Consider the following 19,322-nt stretch of genomic DNA (forward strand, 5'->3'; position numbering starts at 1 on the left):
TTAGTACTGCCATTTTATCTCTTGTTTTCCAGTTCTTCTATATTTCCATTGTTTCTTTTCCCTTGTGTTTCTGACTATCATTTCAGTTTGGTGGTTTTCTGTTTATTTGTGATCTGTGGCTCTGCTCTGATTTTTTGTTTAGTGATCGCCATGAGGTTTGTATAAAAGATCTCATAGATGAGATAGTCCATTTTCTGATAGCCTCTTCTCTCCATTAGCCTAAGTAGGTTCCATCCATTTCCTCTTCCCCTTCTGAGTTATTGTTGTCACAAATTATTCCTTTTTGTGTTGTGAGTTTGTGACTAAATTGAAGTGTTTATATTTATTTTTGATGCTTTCCTTCCCTTTATCTTTTATGTTATATTTAAGTGTTTGCTAACCTGTTCTGATAGAGAGCTGAAATTTTCTAATTTGGTCTGTCTGTTTATCTCCTTGCTCAAGGCTTTTTAAACGTTTGCCTTTTTGTTTCAGGCAGGAGGGCTTCCTTCATCATTTCTTGTAAGGGAGGTCTAGTGGCGATGAACTCCCTCAGCTTTTGTTTATCTGGGAAAGCTTTTATTTCTCCAGTGTATCTGAAGGATAGTTTCACTGGATAGAGTGTTCTTGGCTGAAAGTTTTTGTCTTTCAGTATTCTGAATATCATTCCATTATCTCTTGGCCTGTAAGGTTTCTGCTGAGAAATCTGCTGAAAGTCTGATAGAGGTTCCTTTTCTTCTGCCTTACTGCCTTCAATATTTTTCTTTGTCATTGACTTTTGCCAGTTTTAATACTATATGCCTTTGAGAAGGTCTTTTTGCATTGATGTAATTAGGAGTTCTATTGGCTTCCTGTACTTGTAAGTCTGGATCCTTCCCCAGGTTTGGCAAGTTCTTAACTATTATTTCTTTAAACAAGCTCTCTGCTCCTTTCTCCTTTTCTTCTCCCTCTGGAGTACCTATAATCCTTATGTTGCTTTTCCTAATTGAGTTCCATATTTCTTGAATAATTTCTTCATTAAAAAAAATCTTAGTTCTCTCCTCCTCCACCTGAAGCATTTCTATATTTCTGTCCTCTAATTCACTAGTTCTGTCCTCTATAATGTCAGCTCTATTTTTTATGGTTTCTAGATTATTTTTTATCTCATTAATTGTGTTCTTCATATCCAGAATTTCTGTATAGCTTTTTTAAAGGTCTTCAATCTCTTTGGTGAAATATTTCTTCTGCTCATAAATTTTATTCCTGAGCTCACTGGACTTTCTGAGTTTTCTTGTAACTTGTTGAGTTTCTTTATGACCACTGTTTTAAATTCTTTGTCATTTAGATTATAAATTTCTGAGACTTCAGGATTGGTTTCTGGAGACTTGTCAGTTTCCTTCTCCTCTGAAGTGATACTGTAGTTTTTCATAGTGTTTGATGAAGTGATCCTTTGCTGACATATTTGGGGTAATATCAGGTCACAGGTTCCACCTGCCACTGCTGGGGGGTGGGTGGGGAGGGAACAGGAGCTGTGTTTCTGACCCTGCCCTGTCTGCTGAAAGTTGTGCAGGTAGGGCTTCCCTGTGTTTCCACGGGCTGGCCACAGTCACTTGGTGGGTTGCTCCCGTTGGGGCGAGGCCTCTGTGCTCAGCAGGTGGGTTGCACAGGTGTGGGCCAGCCATGCACTCTCAGGTGGTTTGGCTGAGCCTCTGTGCTTGACGGGCAGGGCTCCTTTGTGGGAGCTGAGCTGCTGCCACTCAGTGGGGAGCATCCCCATGGGCAGGGCTGCTGTGGCACAGTGGGCACTCCTGCAGGCTGGGCTACCCTTCTGAAGGTGTTTGCGTGTGTGCCAGGCTGTCCCCACCTCCTCTTACAGTTGTGCTGATCACTGTCATTGGTGGACAGGGCTCCCTTACTGGGGCTGAGCTCTGCCACTCATTGGGGAGCATTCTCATGGGTGGGACCACTATGGAATGGTGGGCTATCACATGGGTCTTCCTACCACTCCAGGCTACCCCCACCCACTGTTACAGTCACTCTTGGCTGCTGTGTGAGGCTCTGCAACCTGGCTCATTGCTACCAGGGAGAAGGAGAGGTATGCTCATCTAGTTTCAGTGCTTCCTTGGAATCCAGTTCACCCACCTTCAGATGTACAGCTGCATGGATCTCTCAGGCATCCTTTTGTGCTGTGTGGGAGTCCTCTATTGGTTATTGAATGTCCATTTAATTGTGACTTAAGTGGGGAGAGACAAAGGGAACAGCTTACTCTGCTATGATGCTGACAAGGCGTAATTACTTTTTGCCAAGGGGATCAGAGAAGGCTTGTAAGGATAAATGCAAATTAAAAATAAGAGGCCTAATCTCCCTGTTGAAAATAAGGGAAGAGACATTCCCTCACCCCTTTTTCTTAGAGCATTTACTTTAGAAAACTCATAGTTGTAAATTCTTTCTCTGTATCTTTGAAATGTAAGTAAATCATTTTAAAAGCTAAATAAACCTTTTGCCAGCTTTACAACCCAGGCATGTCTTTCTCAAGGACCTGGGAACCACATCTTTGGAATGTCAACATCCAAGGAAAATAGCACCCTGGTCTCTCAGTTTCTGTGGGCGGATAGGAGCCTAACTTTGGTGATTGCCTCTCTCCAAAACTACTGTTATAAAGATATGAGGAACTTGTCTTTCCTTTATATAAAGCCTATTAGATGGTGGTGACCCCAATTACCAGGGAAAGTTAGGAGGAACTGCATGTGACAAATGGTGCTGTCAAGTCCTCTTACTTGAGGACTAGTTATCGTTTATCTTGAGAACGTGTGTGTGATGGGTTCTATCTTCTTGGATACATAAGGGAGTGAGGTATCTTTCTGTCTCTCAATCTCTTAGTGGACTGCCTGTGATGCACATCGTGTTCTGGTTTAATGCTTATTCAACAATCAAAGTGTTTTCTTTCTCTACTACCTTTGTGGAGAGAATTTCTGAGTGGGAAGGAGATTGTGTTTTTAATTATGTTTCCCCAATAAGCTTCACCGAGGACATAGTGTCCAACATTGGCTGTGAAGGATAGCCTACATGTTATAGGCAATCTATTTAAAAATATGTAACATTTCCTATTTGTAGTTTAACCTACATTTTAGGCAAGTGGCAGTGGAGGCTTTCCCTTGAAATTAAAAAAAAGTTAATGGAGGTGAAATTTATATAGCATAAAATTAACCATTTAAAAATGTACAGTTCATTGGCTTTTAGTACATTCACAATGTTGCATAAGCAACACATCTATCTAGTTCTGAACTGTTTTCATCACCTCAAAAGAAAGCCTGTACTTATTAAGCAGTCACTCCCCATTTCCCTGTTCCCCCAGCCCACATAACCATCAATTTGCCTTCTGTCTCTATGGATAGCAGCACTAATAATAATACCCCAAAGGTGGAAATAACTCAAATTTCCATCAACAGATGAGAGTACAAACAAATTGTGGTGTATTCATCCAATGGAATATTATTCAGCCATAACAAGGAATGAAGTACTGATACGTGCTACAACATGGATAAGCCTTGAAAACATTACGCTAAATGAAAGAAGCCAGACACGAAAGAACACGTATTATACTTCTGTTTATTTATTTATTTTGAGCTAACTACTGTCAGTCCTCCTCTTTTTACTGAGGAAGCCTGGCCCTGAGCTAACATCCGTGCCCATCTTCTTCCACTTTATATGTGGGACGCCTACCATAGCATGGCGTGCCAAGCAGTGCCATGTCCGCACTCGGGATCCGAACCGGCGAACCCCGGGCTGCCGAGAAGTGGAGTGTGCGAACTTCACCGCTGTGCCACCGGGCCGGCCCCTTATACTTCTATTTAGATGAAATATCCAGGATAGGTTAAAAAAAGTATTTTTTTGAGGGAATATTTGAGCCCACATGGAAAGACATTATATGCTAGATTTGAACCCTTACCAGAGATGGTATGATCATCATATGGAGTACTTTCTGGTGAACAGAAGTAGTAAAGTGGAAGAAGTGGTAAGTAGAAAACTCAGAGGATGGCTGATGATGGGGAAAGCGAGAGTTTACAGAAATTCCTCTGCTCATCTTTCAGCCCTACCCTACCTAAGCAAGCTTGTGTCTCAGCATGAACCTTCTCTGACAACAGGGCTGGTGGCTTCCTGGTTCTGGATATGTGCCCTGCATAACTGTTGCAGTAGCAATAGTCTAGTCCTCAGTTGAGCATTCGTGTGTTTCAAATGCCTTGAAAGGACCCAGCTTTGGTTTTCCTCTTTTGTCCTCTCCAGACAGATTGTGTGGACAGCGTGAGGAGACCTGTGTGGATTACATTCAAAGGCAGTTCTTATCAGTAACCAAAGTTCATACATCTTTGGATACTATTTTTGCTTAGGGTCTTCCCATAGTGGCTTGATTTATTGAATTCTATTTTCAGGCAATGCCCTCCCACTGCCCACACCGGCTAGATGAATGTGCCTATTCCAGAAGCAGACTCTCCACATCCCATGCCCGTTTCTGCCTTGTTACTTCTCCATGATGCCCATTGCGTCCTTAGTTTTCCGCTGCCAGTGCAGAGCCCTCCAACTTTCTCTGGGCTGGACTCTGCTCCCTGACTACTGCAATCAGATGCATCTGCTTCTGTCTCCCCATCCTTCTTGTCTTCTTTGCTTTCAACTTCCCAGTCAGTCTCCAAGGATCTGAGCACCTTCCAGCTGCTCAGCACTGTTGTACAGCTTTGGAAGACACATGTGTATCGCTAGTAGTACACTTGCATTTGTGTATACATGTGGATCCCTTCTAAGTAAGCTTATATATAAAAACTGGAGTCCCAGAAGTGGTACATTTTGGCTTTTTATAAAGTGACATTTTACAAAGGAAATTTTAGCTATACAAAAAATTTTTTTGTTTTTAAATATATTTCCCCACAAGCTTGGAGGAGGTAGTATCCTATCTTGGCTATTAAATGAACAGCATTTAAAATATATAGATCAACAAAAATTTTATTTGTCCACAATCTTTAAGTGAGCTTCAAAATGCTTGGTAATTGTTTTCTCCTTAACTAGATCATGAACTTCTCAAGGGCAAAAAGTGCATGTCTTACGTTTCTTTGAAACCTGCTCAACTCCCACTAATTTAGTGGGTTTTCCCACTAATCCCTTAGACTTAATGCTTATTTAGTGCTTTTGAACAAATGAATAAATATCAGAGTAGACAATGTTTTATTGACTTATACCTTGTTTTGAAAATGAATTGGTTATGGCTAAACTTCTCTTAAAAATACATTTTGAGGGGCCGGCTCCGTGGCCGAGTGGTTAAGTTCGTGCGCTCTGCTGCAGCGGCCCAGGGTTCAGATCCTGGGCGTGGACATGGCACCACTCGTCAGGCCACGTTGAGGCAGCGTCCCACATCCCACAACTAGAAGGACCTGCAGCTAAGACATACAACTATGTATGGGGGCGGTTTGGGAAAATAAAGCAGAAAAGAAAATACATTTTGAGTTCTGGAAATGCTCATTGCAAGGCTTGGATTTAACTTTCTTGTTGTGCACCCAGGAGAGGAGTTTCTCTCTTAGGGATTACCGTGTATATTTAGGATAGAATGGCAATCTTCCTCTTGGGCCTGGGACTGTATTCAGATTAAAGACACTAATATGGCATACCAGCAATTATTCAGTTTAATGCAACTTAGTTACATCTATAGATCATGTCATTTTATGTGAATATAATATTTCTACTTCCATGAATAATTTTGAGCATTTGGAGAACATGCTGGGTCTGTAGTTTTCACTCTCAAAAATCATTATCTTTGAAACTTCCCCAAGCCACCACAAGACTAGCTACTCATGCCTTGGAAGATATGCTCACTGAAGTCAGCAGTGTTTGAGAATTAGGGAAACATTTTCTATTCTCTTTGGTAAATTCTCAGTGTTAATCATAAAGATTGAGTAAGACAGAACCAATCCGTTTTTCACCTATATGATTCTATATGATGCCATTGATAGTTTAGCTCTATTACCATTTTTCTTTTAACTATAACTTTGTATCGTTAGCAATCAATAAGTTTTGAGCTATCTATGAAAAGTAATCTTGTATTAAGATAAAAGTGCGCATGATTCATTTTCTGGTTTGGTGCCTAACACAGTTGCTGATTTCTTGAAGACTGTAGTCTGCAATACTTTGCTCATTTGTGGTATAAAGTGTTCTGAAATTTGTGAACATTTTTTATTTCCTTTTAGTTTTTTTTGGCCCTTCAATTTGACTTTGTTCCTCTTTGGCTTCTTACACCGCTGGTCTATTCAGTAAAAAATTTTTTAAAAAGTTTAATACATTTTAAGATGTCTTTTGGCCTAAATTACAAATAACTACATTTGGAAATTAATAAACTTTCTGAAATTTAGTCTAGTCTATACGAAAAACAAAACTGTTGTTAGGGCAAGAATGGTTACTCTTTAGTGATCCCATGTTCTGCCACACCTTTTGCAAACATTTTCACACTGTTGACTTCAGAAAAATTCACTATACTAATCCATTAAGCTTCAACTTCTTAATCACTTTTGTCAATGTGTTTTTTCCATCTATCATTGCTGACTCCAGAAATGAAATTTCATTATATGTTGACATACAGGTACCACAAGCTCATTACCTTCAAAAATCATTATCTTTGAAACTTCTCCAAGTAGCCCAGAAAACTAGTGACTCATACCTTGAAAGAGATGGTCATTCACGTCAGCTTTGTTTGAGAATTAGGAAAATATTTTCAGTTCTGTTTGAGAAATCCTAGGTGTTAATCTTTTAGGATTAACTTTGATCTTTTTGCAACCGTGTAATTCTATATGACACCTTTGATAATTTAGCTATATTACCTTACTTCAGTACTTGCGTATTGTAAGTAGGCAAAAATTGTTTTTTGAGTTGAATGGGGACCTACAAGACAGACTCCGCATGCTTCCTTTCTGAATATGGCATGTGCGTTTTTGTGTGTGACTCAATTCTGGAAAGGACCTCTCTGTTGTGGTTCTTGAGTTGAGATAATTCATACCTCAAAATATCATATTTAGTTCTGAATTTCTAGAGTTTTGTTAGCTGGAAAGTGATTTCAAAAATGATCTCTAAACGTTTGAATGTTTACCTGTTGGTTAGGATTTTTGCTGTGTTTAACAAATTTTACATAGCAAGTAAGACTTTTGTGTTTTCCGTGCTATACGTATCCATCTTAGCGCAATTTGTAGCCAATCGTCCATTTGTGTCTCTGGTTTTCTGTTGGATATTTCCAGTTGAGTGCTTCATTGTTACATCAAATGCAATATATGAACAGCTTGCTGTATCATCTTCTAAGTCTGCTCGCCCTCCAACTTTACAATTTTTATTCCACCTTGAAATTTTAGAACTTTTGTTTACCCTGGATTAGCTCTTTAAAATCTAATAATTAACCAAATCCTGTCTCTCAGATTCTTTACTTCTCCCAGATTTATCTCGGTCCAGAAAAATTTCAATTTATCCTTAAGTTGCTGCAGTAACCTACTTACTTTATCTCTAGTCTCTATTTCCCCCTCTCCAGTCCATCTTGCATGCAGAGGTCATATTAATTTTTGTATTCAACCCTTGATAGGTTACTCTTAAGCCTAAAGCTATCAACAGTTCCCTGTGAAACTTAAGGTTATTCTATACTCCTCGGAGAAGCTCTCAAGACTCTCCATGGTTTGACCCTCTTCCGTGTATCTAATCTTATCTCTGTCATCCTCCAAGGTGAATTCTTCATGCTGCCACATTCAACTTCATGGTTCCACATATATCATGGTCAATCCTATCACTTTTCCTTCAGTCATATTGGCTTCATGCCTGCCTATTCAAATCCTTCCTTCCAAATTCAAGCTTTTTCACTTTATTGGACTTAAAAGCATTGTTGAATAGATACAAGAGAATACTTATCAAATATGTACAAGGTATTAAGAAAAACAATGCAAGAAATGCCCATGAACCACACCCAGGTTAGAAATAAAACATTGTCATTACTGGTACCACTGAGTTGCTCGTGTGCTCCTACCCTCCCCCTCCTCTTCTTGCTCCCTGAATTTTGTGTTTATATTTCACTTGCTGTTCTTTTTGGTTTAACCTCACTTGTTTGCATCACTAGACTATACATTATTTTATAGTGGTACATGTTTTTTTAACTTGATGTATATATCCTGCAACTTGCTTTTTAAAATATGTTCCTAAAATTCATCCCTGTTGTTGTTTGTTCTGGTTTATTAATTATCTCTGGTGTGTTGAATTCTGTCCTTAGGAAGGAATTCACAATTTATTTATCCATAATATTGGTGATAGACCTTTTCAAAAATTTTTTTGCCATTATAATCAGTGCTTCTATGAACATTTCTGAACATGATTCCTGGTGCACATGTGCACAGGTTTTGCTAGGGTGCCGAGCTAGGATAGTTTAGATAGGAACCTTGTGCTTAGAACAGTGCATGGCATATAGTAGCAGCTCAATATTTATTGAAGGAATAAGTAAATGAAAGGAATTTCTGGTTCACAGTGTATCTTCTTCAACTGTAGTAGATGATGCTAACTGTTTCCCAAAGTGATGGTACTGATTTATACTCCCATCAGTAGTAGATGTGAGTTCCAGTTGTTTCATATCCTTGTCAACTCTTGATATTGTCTTTTTACTTTTTGCTCACTCATGAGTATGAAATGTTATATTATTGTCACCTTAATTTATAGCTTCATGGGTTTTTCACTGGCCTCTCTGGGCCATATTGAACTCTTATCTGTGAATTTCCTTGGCTTTTATCATCTGTACTACCAATTTTGGTGCTGTGTGATAGTCCGATGCCATTGAACTATTTCATGAGTGTCTCTCACATCTCCAGCTAGACTGTGGCTTCTAGAAGGGAGTGTTTCTCTCTTATTATTTACCATCTAGTAAACAATAAGTGTTTACCAAGTGTTTACCAAGTGTTCAGACAAGCACTTGACCCAAGTTGATTGCTTCAGGCCAGAACAGAAAACCTCAATATTAGACCTCCTGATTCAGAAGTGTACTCATTTTTGGTAAATTCACAAAAGATTTAACAGCTCCAAAATGCAGGTGGATCTCTTCATATGACTTTATTGCATATGAGCAAAAAACTCCCCAAATATCTTGCTGATGTTTATTTTTTCCATTGTTAAAAGATCAGTCTTGTTTAAATACATCCCTTGGTCTTCAGCTCTTTTTCAGTTTGACTCTCTGAGCATTACATGGCTTATCCCATACCCACGACTAAGATGAAATGGTTCCCAGTTTGTCTTAGTTTTCACGGGCTGCTTTGTGTGATGCTCCTTAAGCTAGTCTTTGGTGAATATCTTTTATTTGTGATGAGACAACAATGCCATCAACAAGTTCTTCAACAATTGTCTTGTACCAAAATATTTTTGTTGGTTCTGTGAAAAGAAAAGAAAGTGTCAATTTTATGTTGATGTAAATGAATAATTTGATAAAGCATTCCACTGTCATCAAAAGTAAGACGGCTCTCTTATCGGACACTTGTTAACTTCTCTACCTACTAAATAGTTGGAAAGATAAGCATACAAATCTCATTGATTTCAATCTTTACTTTTTTAGACCTTCACTAATTTGGAGTGATTTTGATAAAGCTAAGTCAGAATTATGGTTAATACTTTGTTATTTATATGTTTTCATACATTTTTCCTCTTTCTACACTGTCGATTCATCCAGAAAGGGACCATAAATCGGTGAACTTCTAACACCTCACATGTGTCCTTATTGAAGGCAGAGCATGATCTACCATTGCATCAAAGGCATGGATGGATCTCACAAACATCAGGCTGAGGGAAAGAAGCCAGACACAAAAGAGAACATACTGTACAATTCCATTTGTATAAAGTTAAAGAATAGGAAAAACTATAGTTGTGGTGCTAGAAGTTAGGAGAGCAGTTCCCCTTGGAGGCATTAGTGACAGTGGGAACATTTGGGGGGCTTTGGGGTTGCTGATAATGTTCTGTTTCTTGAGCTGGAGGTTAGTTTACACAGGTGTGTTCAATTTGTGAAAATTCATCGAGTTGTTTGATTTATGATAAATGCAGTTTTGGTATGTATATTGTATTCCAGTGAAACACTAAAACAGAGTAAACTCAGTATAGCAAATGATTAAGAGCACAAAAACTGAAGCCAGACCACCTAAATTTGAATTCCAACTCTTCCACTTACTGTGTAACCTGGGAAAATTATAGTTTCCTTATAAATGGGGGATAATATGAGTACCCACCTCATAAGTTTGTTGGGAAGATGAAAAATGGGAATTTTGGAACCCAAAATGTTGGGGTTTGATTTTGGCTTATTCCATCCCATATGAGCTTCAGGATCATGAGAAAGTCTCCTTGGGCTTTGGTTTCCTCATTTGTGCAAAGGGGATTGTGACCAATACACAGACTGCTGTGAGAATTATAATATATTTACGTAGTGCATGCTTAATAAATGGTAGTTGCTTTTATTATTGTTGTTGTTGTTATAATCTTGTGACATTCTAAGTGGAGGGACATTGCAATGATATAGGGAAGAAAATGGTATATGGTTAAGTCATAGAGAAATTAACTTGAAAAATAAAGAAGAGTTTGAATCCTTCTAGGAGTACCAATGAATTCTCAGTGATAGAGAAGGAAGTGACATCAGGAGTGATAGCGAACAGATTCATAATCCATTTCATGCAATTGGGTTCAACTGAAAATTGAAAAATAAAGGAAACTCTATAACAAAGGTCATAACTTTTTCCACTGCAAATCACGAGAAGAAATATATCCTTTTACATCCTGAGTACACAACACACACGTTTGTGCATGCATACACAAGCATCAGTTCCTCAAATGCTCTCTATGAGGGGTGGGAGGAAAATGGGGAATGTGATAAGAGGGGAGCAGGAGGGGGATGATGGAAAGGAGATGGATCTCAGACCTGTAAGAAGGAGGAAAGCCTGTGTCAAAGCTCGGGGAGTAAAACCCAAGCCCTCAAGCAAGAGAAGACCAGTTGTAATGGAGGAGCCGATACTAAGGACAAATGAATGCACAACAGAGAAGTGAATGACAGGAGAATGTGCTGAAGAAGGAGTGTCAGTGATTCTGTGATAGTTATTCTTTAAGTCTAGGCGACTATTTTCTGTTGCTCAGATAGAAATCCCAACCCCTGAACCCTGTATCAACCTCACACCCCACACGTATGTTCATATACTCATAGAAAAGTGCCTACTGTGAGCCAGGCATGGCATGAGAGCCCTGGGGAAACAGGGATGAACCAGATCCTTGAGGACCTGCCAGCTGGCCAGAGAAACAGATGTGTGACAGAGAATGACAACTCCTGGGGACAGGTACTCAGCTCAGACCTGGCTCAGCTCCCCTACCTCCCCTACCCCTTTAGGAAGCCTTGCCTGATCTTTACCTCCTCACCTTCTCTTCCCAGCTAGGATATGTTAGAAGTCCCTTCTCCATGATGTCCGGGAACACTATATTTATAATCTTAATACTTGCACTTACTACTGTGTATCATAATGATCTAAGTGTCTGTCTCCTCTGCCACACTGCAGAGGCTTTGGGGGCAGACATGATGTTTCCCTCATCTTTGATCCTCCTGTGCTGGGCATGATGCCTGGCATATTACTACATAAATAGCAATGGATAAATAACATGCACAGAGGATGGAACAACTACATCTATCTGGTGCAACTGAGAAAGTTTTTGTAGATGAGGTAACTTTTGAGTTGAGTCTTGAGGAATGAATAGGAGTTTTCCAGGTAGGGAAGGCAGAGAAATGGGGGTAGAAAAACCTTAATGGAAAGAAAAAATTACCATAGGATTAAGAACATCAGCTCTGGAGCTAGACTGCCTGTGTCAGAAATTTTGAAAAGTCATTTACCAGCTGCCTTGCACAAGTTATTTAACTTTCTCTGTGTCTTAGTTTCCTCAGCTGCAAAATGGGGATAATAATCGTCTACTGTAGAAGGTTGTAGTGAGTATTGAATTAGTTGATACCTGTAAAATGCTTAGCACAGAGCCTGACACATAGTTAATGCTCAATGGTGTATATTCTTTGGAGAGGTGAAAGGGCTTGGCAGGTTTAGGGGACAGAGGGAAGTTCAGTGTGGCTGGAGTTCAGGGTACATGTGCAGGGCAGGTCCTGGGGGTGGTTAGTAGGAAAGAGGACTGGAGAATTAAGTAAGTTGGAGCCAGATAGCGAAGGGTGTTGTGGGCCACGGTAAAGCACATGTAGGCAGTGGAGAATAGGCAGCACATGTGTTTGTAAAACATTAGGATGATGTGATCTGAATTTAGAAGATGGTTCTGGAATCAGTGTGGAAGATGGACTGATGGAAGTAGAGACAGGTTGTAAAAAAAACTCCCCCAAACCAAAAACCAAAAACCAAAACAGTAGCTTTCCAACTTTTTTTTACTGCAACCCACAAGAAGAAATATATTTTATACCATGACCTCAGTACACAACAAACACAGACACATTTATAACTAAAACAAAACTTTTGTAAAATGATATTTACCATTTGTAGATAACATGTGCTTTGATGTGTTCTATTCCATTCCATTTAAAAATGCAGATTGTGACCCAATATTTTTAAAGATCTACTGATAGGTTATAGCCACAGTTTGAAAAACAGTCTTAAACTAATCTACAAGTTTAAACCTGGTTTCACCACCTTTTTCTCTTCCAGTAAGCATTTCACTTTATTCATTTAGTCTCTCTTCTTTCCTTTATACTTCCTTTGACCTTTCAAAGTAAATAGACATAAAAATGTCTTCCGACATTTGAGTTGAAAAATGTTGGAGGGAAACCATTTAAATGCGATGTTGTAAAAGCTTCTAGGACATTTATTATTTATATAGGTGCACATTTCAAATAAAAATTACAGTACTATTTTGACAGATGTCTCAGTGAAACTGGTCTACAATTAGAGCCCTGGGTGGATATGACTTTAATTGCTTAATGCAAGTGATAAATTCATATACAAACACAAGTCTTTTGGACCTTGAATACGCTGTTCCTCCAAAGAAAATGAAATAGAATAATAGAAAACCTCTCTTACAGAACTTACCCTTAATTTTGTTTCCTCTTTTTGATCCAGTTTCAAACTCATGACTGAAAAGAAAACTTTTGTTTTGATTGTTTTAGGTATTCAATAAAAATTGTAATATCCAGAACCGTTTTGAAAAGCTCCAAGTTGGAGTCATTGAATTTTAGCTTTTTATGTTTTTTATTCATTCTGTTTTTGAATTACACAGCCCAAATGACTATTAAACATAGGATATGTTGGCTATAATGGGCTTGTGTTCTGAGGACGGAAGATAGAGCCACAGTGTTGCCCTGAATTTCAGTTCAGTTCAGTTAGGCAAATATTTGTGGAGTGCCTTGTGTGGGGTGGTAATTTGTGGGACCAGGAAGCTGGGTTCATAAATCAAGGTCATTGTCTTCATGGAGCTGGTAAGAGTGATGTTGGAAATTGTACTGTTAGGATGGGCCTCGTGGAAGTTTGTCCAACCCTTGTAGTTTAACATCCTTGCATTTAGTTAGGAATGTAAATAGAAGCAAGCTGGTACCTAGAATTACCCCCAGCCCCACTTGCTCCCCTACTTCACCCAACTCGCAGCTTCTCATGTACCAGCCCTGCCCCTTGAGCAGGCGATGGTAGGCCTCAATTTCATTCTCTAGGCGCGTCTTGATGTTCAGGAGCTGCTGGCAGCTTGCACTCTGGCTCTCTGTCTCGCTGCAGACATGAAGGAGCTGGGTCACCAGGGCGCTGATCTGAACCTGGATCTGTGAAAGCTGAGTCTTGTAGTTGGCTTCTGACTCTGTCAGCCTGGCTTCCAGGGAAGTTTTCTGTGGGTGTAGTGAAGTTCGAAGTTTGCCCAAGAGACAAGAGGAAACAAAGAGTTATTTAGGTAAATTAGTATCAGAAAGTGTTCCTATTCACTTTGCAAGAATGGAGACACAGTGCATTCTTTCTTCTAACTCCTTCTCTTTCAACTAAGACAGATAACCTTTTGCACTTGGGCACCATGTTTTAAGGGGTAAGGTTTTGAGATTTCATGGGAAGTAGGGAACCTCACCCTGCGTCTTTTGGACCAAGCCGAGCATTTCGTCCCATGGTGAACATTTGCTCTCGTGCAGCAGGAAAATGCTGCTTTCATGTGGTGCAGTGGTGATTTGCCCTTCCATACATGGCAGTGTTTGGAGACATTTTGGTTGTCACAGCCAGTAGGGGCATGCTACTGGCAACTAGTGGATAAAGACAATGGATGCCATTAAACATCCAACAACCCACAGGACAGCCACCCACCCTCCCCAAAGAATTATCCCACCCCAACGTCTACAGTGCCAAGGATGATACACCTTACCTTACTTAGAACGTGACGCTGGGCATAAGGCATTAGAAAAGTTTCAGGAAACTCCTTGAATTAGAGTAAATCTAGATCTCATTTTAATTCACTCTAACATTCATTTTGCCACCTTGATAATTTTCTGATTTTTAAAAAAATTTAATTGCATAGAATCATCGATTTTAGAACCAGAAGGTACCTTAGGGATCACCAACTCCCTTAGTTTACAGATAAAGGAAAAAGGAGGCCTAGAGATGGATTCTTTTAGAAGAGTGACTTATCTAAGGTTACACAGTGAGTTGGGAAAAAGCCTGGGACTGGGGCTCAGGTCTACCAGGTCAATGGGAAACAGAGCAACTTGCTAATGCATTATTAGTTTCATAAAAGCTTCCCTATGGCCAATGTGTACTTCCCAGAAGACAGAAATGCCACTGCTATCCTGGTTCCCATCTCACCGCTCCTGAAACATTGGATGCTTTATAAATGCTTATCATGAATAATTTTGTGTTGTGGAGTAGAAGTGAAAACTGATTTAAAAAGTGGAACATTGTTATTCAAGTTTAAGGGTATTAAATCTTAATTAAAATACAACATAAATACTCCTTGATATTGAATGAAATCCAGCTGATCTAAACGAGGGCATTTTATCTAGGTGAATTCTCTTAAGCATTCAGACAGGAATCCTGCCTTGCCACCCATCTGGAGATGGAAACATGTGATATCATTCTGAATACGAGCCAGGCCAGCATTCCCCTAACAACCATCTCAGGTGGACACTCGGGGTGTCTCAGCTAATTCAAGAGCTATAGTATTTGCAGAATAGTGTCTATGTGCAATTAATAATTTTGCTTCCAGATGTTTTTCATACATTAAATGGAAACTTTCCCGTCCGAGTTACTAATTGAAGAAGCCCAAGATCTTGGCTTTTTCTTAAGAGCTTTTAAAAATAAACTTCATTAAGGAATATAATACTGTCTTTTGGAAACACATTGTGGAGGTGAAATCATGAAGTTATCTGTGTGGAAAAATTGGTTTTTGGCGTATCCACCCTTGAGGAGATTTTTATATATCAGGGCTCCTGCGGACGGTAGCTCTATCTCCAGAGCCTGAAGAGCCCACTCCAGCTCATTCATCTCAGTCTTAGCAGAATCGGATGCACCAGCAGCGGCAGCCATCTGCTGTGGTAGCACTCTGCTCTGAAATGCAATTACGAAACAGAGTCATTTATCAGGCAAGGGAAGTTGTCCTCATTTCCTGACTCGACTGTGTTTTTGGTTGACCTTGTTGTTGAGCCTAATTTCAGCATCCTGGCGATTCTGCTCGGTCACGGCTTCGTAGTGAGTTCTCATGTTGTCGAGGAGCTTGGGTAAGTCAGCTCCAGGCGCACTGTCCATCTCTGCATGACCGTCCGAGCCTGCAACAGCTGGCAGGCGTTTAATTTCCTGAATTGGAAACAACCATCAAAAAATTCAACTGTAATGGCAGTAGAATTCACTTCATGTATTAGAGTTTTCCTTAATCTGATCATTAGATTGGAAGTGACAAGAATTAAGGAAGAAAGAGGCAAGTTACGCTTCAGTGTATGGGCACACACAGCTTCATGGTTCTTCTTGAGATAAGGTAGCGCCTCTGCCAGAGTTTCAATCTGCATTTCCAGATCAGTGTTGGACAGTCAGGTCACCTAGGACTTGGCACAGGCCACTGAGGTCAGCCTTGACACTCTGGCACAGGACCAGTTCAGTTTCATACCTGGAAAAAGTCGCAAATGTTTTCAATGGTCGTTAGGTTTGTGTTCATGCTCTATTCTAAACAATCCAGAAATGCTAAGCTTCAGCTCAATATTTGCCGTGAATATAATTTGCTATTAACATTTCATATATATATATATATTTTGGTAGTATGGCACTGCATGTAAAGTGCTGAAAGCTTTGGGGAAGAACCTGCACAGCATTTTTATTTTTTAGGACTCACCTTATTTCCCTCTTGTTTGTTGAAGGCCTTGTACACATGCATAAAAGAGGGAGTTAATTAAAGAATCTTCAGAAACATATAATGGCACTTTTTAGGAACCTCACTTAAAACACACCTAATACATAAAAGTTCTTACTTAGAAAACATCAATTAGGTGGTGACTGTTTGAACAGAGAATCTCCATAACATCCTTGTAAATACTGGCCTTCTACAGTGTATGTAGCTAATTTCTTTTTCCATTTTTAGGATCTCATTTCTTTCTGAAAAGAAAACTACTCTTTTTACAACTCGTGATTCTAGTGTAAAAATAAGCTTGGCGTCACATAGTGTTTCTCCCCTTGGTTGATGTTTCCCACTGTGCCCTTGAAGGTACCCACATCTTGCTTTCGTCTGAAGTCTTCAGCTGCTGGTTTTACATCATCAGTGTGTAGTGTGAGACTGGTGTTGTTAATGGTTGCATCTGATATCTGGAAAAGCAGGACACAAAAAAGTTGTTATACTCACATTCTGAACTTCTGTACAATGATATTGAGCGATGCCAATTTCAAGGTCTTCAAAGAAATTTTATGTGTATATGGTTCCTTAATGACAAATACATTAAATAATTATCTAAATATTTCTTTATAGCATTTATCTTTTCTTTTGAGAATAAAATAACTGTGGGCAATTTATTTAGTTTGATTTTATTTAAGTATTTAGGAAACGTTGTTATAATTCTTTCCATAAAATGAACTATATAAACATAAGAAAATTAGAAAAAAAATTTAACATAGCTCAGAGGTATATTCTGTTGCCTGCTAAATATCTTAATCTGGTTAAATTGAGAAAAGCACAGGTATACACGTAAGATGCTTCCAATCTTTTGATATTTTGTGATTTTTAGTGTAGTTCTTTTGTGTAGCAGTAGCAAAGCTTCTTACCTTGTTTTTTTTTTTTTAAGATTTTTTTTTTTATTTTTTCCTTTTTCTCCCCAAAACCCCCCGGTATATAGTTGTACATTCTTAGTTGTGGGTCCTTCTAGTTGCGGCATGTGGGACGCCGCCCCAGCGCGGCCCAATGAGCAGTGCCATGTCCGCGCCCAGGATTCGAACCGACGAAACTCTGGGCCGCCTGCAGCCGAGCGCGCGAACCTAACCACTCGGCCACGGGGCCAGCCCCTTCTTACCTTGTTTTTAAGTTCCTCAATTATCTGGTAATACTTCTTGCAGTCCTGTTTTTCTCCTTGGCCATTAGCTCCAGGTCCAAATTTCTTAGACTAGGCTTTGATTTTATATTTGAGAGTGCCGTTCGCCTGCTCCAGTGTGCCCACCTTGTCCAGGTAAACTGCGAGACGGTCGTTCAGATTTCACATCGTACCCTTGTCATTACCAGAGAGCAAGCTGCTCTCACTCCCAAAGTTGGTGGAAACAGCTCCACCTGCGAAGCCACTGAAGCCACGTTTTCCTCCATCAATTCTTCCTTTTCCATGAACAGAATCTAAGTGCCATAGACTTGATTTTTGAGCAAAGTGTGACATGATGAAAGAGCTGCCACCTTGCAAAGCCTAACGTCTCCAGAAGACCGTTAAAAGTTATCAATGAGTAACTCCTTTTATAGCTGATACAGTCGGTGTTTCATCTCTGAAAGAATCACCTTAAGGATTTTTAATGACATCTATCATACTAAATTATCATTTTGTTAATTATTTGTTAAACTCCATGGAGTGTCTTATTTATTTAAAGGCACAGAAAATTCCTTCGGGTATTCATTATCACACATTGGAGAAATGAAGCAGGTAATACTTACATGAAATCAGCCTAGTTAAACTTGTATTTTCCCTTACGGAATTTCTGCCCTCATGCCTTTTTTATTACTATGCTTATAACACTTTATTTTCCTTTGGCATCATATGATAAATATGCTATCTTTTCAGATGAAGCTGTTTGAAATCATTTTTAGGGGTTTCTGGTGAAGTAACAGAAAGTGACAGATTCTTAGCTTATGTATCCTGTACATTAAATTAGAATAAAATGTAGGCAGAGAAAATGGTCAGATTCATTTTAGTATTCTTCTGTTATTTTTTCTCTTGAATTTTGTCAATTGTAAGAAAATAAAATTTTAAGTTTTAAATTTCTTCAAAGCCTGCCTTGGACTTTCAAAGTGACTAATAATATCTAACTTTATATTCTTATTTTATGAATGCATAGGACCCCCCAAAAGTTAAAGAGGAATAGAAGAACTGATACCATATAGTTCTGAGTTAGTATTAAGTAGCAAGCTTGTTTTCCAGGTTCCCGTAAACCTTTGCAGTGGCTGTCCCTTGCTCCTTTTAAATCAACATAACCAGGTCCTGAATTGTAGCAGAAATCCTAAACTTGGAGATAATAACCATGCCATGCTGCACTTTCCCTTCCCAAATTCCTTATTATCATGGGGAACCCTTTCCCCCCATTGTTTCTATAGTATAAAATGTATTTTTCTTCACGGTTTGTGTTGTCTGAGGCAGTGAAATAAACCCACAGGTTGATGGAGGATCCATCTATCTATCTGTCTATCCATCTACTTATCAATCATGTGTCTACGTCTGTCTGTCTTTAATGAAAGCTGTCACACTAGAAAGACAATATTTTTGGTAAATAAACTCGGCATCCCTTGATCTTCTCTCTTGGCCATGGCCTTTCCTTCATTTTTCTAAGGGGGTCTGGGTCTGTTCCCATGTCTTCCAACACCCTACTCATCAAATAAGAATTTCTTAAAACTTTTGTTAAAAGGGAAACAATTTAACATAGAATAAAATACTTACCAGCATGTTTAGCAAACACACACGTCAAGCTGATGTTTGTTATGGGTAAGTGTGGAGCTACTGGTGTGAGTCCACTTACATTCTAGACTTTTGTTGTTACTTTTTTTCTAAATGACACAAAATATATTTAGTATGTTGAATAAGAGAATCAAAAATATATTTAAAAAAATTCCAGGCTGAAATGATGACCGCAAATAAGTAAGATTTCGTAAATTAAATAGAATAAAAAAAATGAAGTTCT

At 39.1% G+C, this 19,322-nt stretch overlaps 1 protein-coding gene across 1 annotated transcript; it reads right to left on the minus strand.

Annotated features, from left to right (window-relative positions):
* Nucleotides 1-13,218: 13,218 nt before the first annotated feature.
* LOC124247744 (keratin, type I cytoskeletal 27-like) lies at nt 13,219-15,902 on the minus strand. Its single transcript, XM_046677349.1, has 3 exons — nt 15,609-15,902; nt 15,405-15,524; nt 13,219-13,828 (listed from the first exon to the last, which is right to left on the minus strand). Exons 1-3 carry the CDS (start codon nt 15,720-15,722, stop codon nt 13,460-13,462), a joined length of 603 nt encoding a protein of 200 aa, XP_046533305.1. The 5' UTR covers nt 15,723-15,902; the 3' UTR covers nt 13,219-13,459.
* Between the last annotated feature and the right edge of the window lie 3,420 nt (nt 15,903-19,322).

The sequence above is a fragment of the Equus quagga genome, chromosome 11, assembly GCF_021613505.1.
Source record: "Equus quagga isolate Etosha38 chromosome 11, UCLA_HA_Equagga_1.0, whole genome shotgun sequence".
NCBI lineage: Eukaryota > Metazoa > Chordata > Mammalia > Perissodactyla > Equidae > Equus > Equus quagga.

Coding starts and splice junctions, on each gene's coding strand:
- LOC124247744 (XM_046677349.1), bottom strand. CDS start 15,722: ATGGACAGTGCGCCTGGAGCTGACTTACCCAAGCTCCTCGACAACATG. Junction 15,525..15,608: donor AAATTAGGCTCAACAACAAG/GTCAACCAAAAA, acceptor ATTGCATTTCAG/AGCAGAGTGCTACCACAGCA. Junction 13,829..15,404: donor TAGAGCTACCGTCCGCAGGA/GCCCTGATATAT, acceptor CTACACCCACAG/AAAACTTCCCTGGAAGCCAG.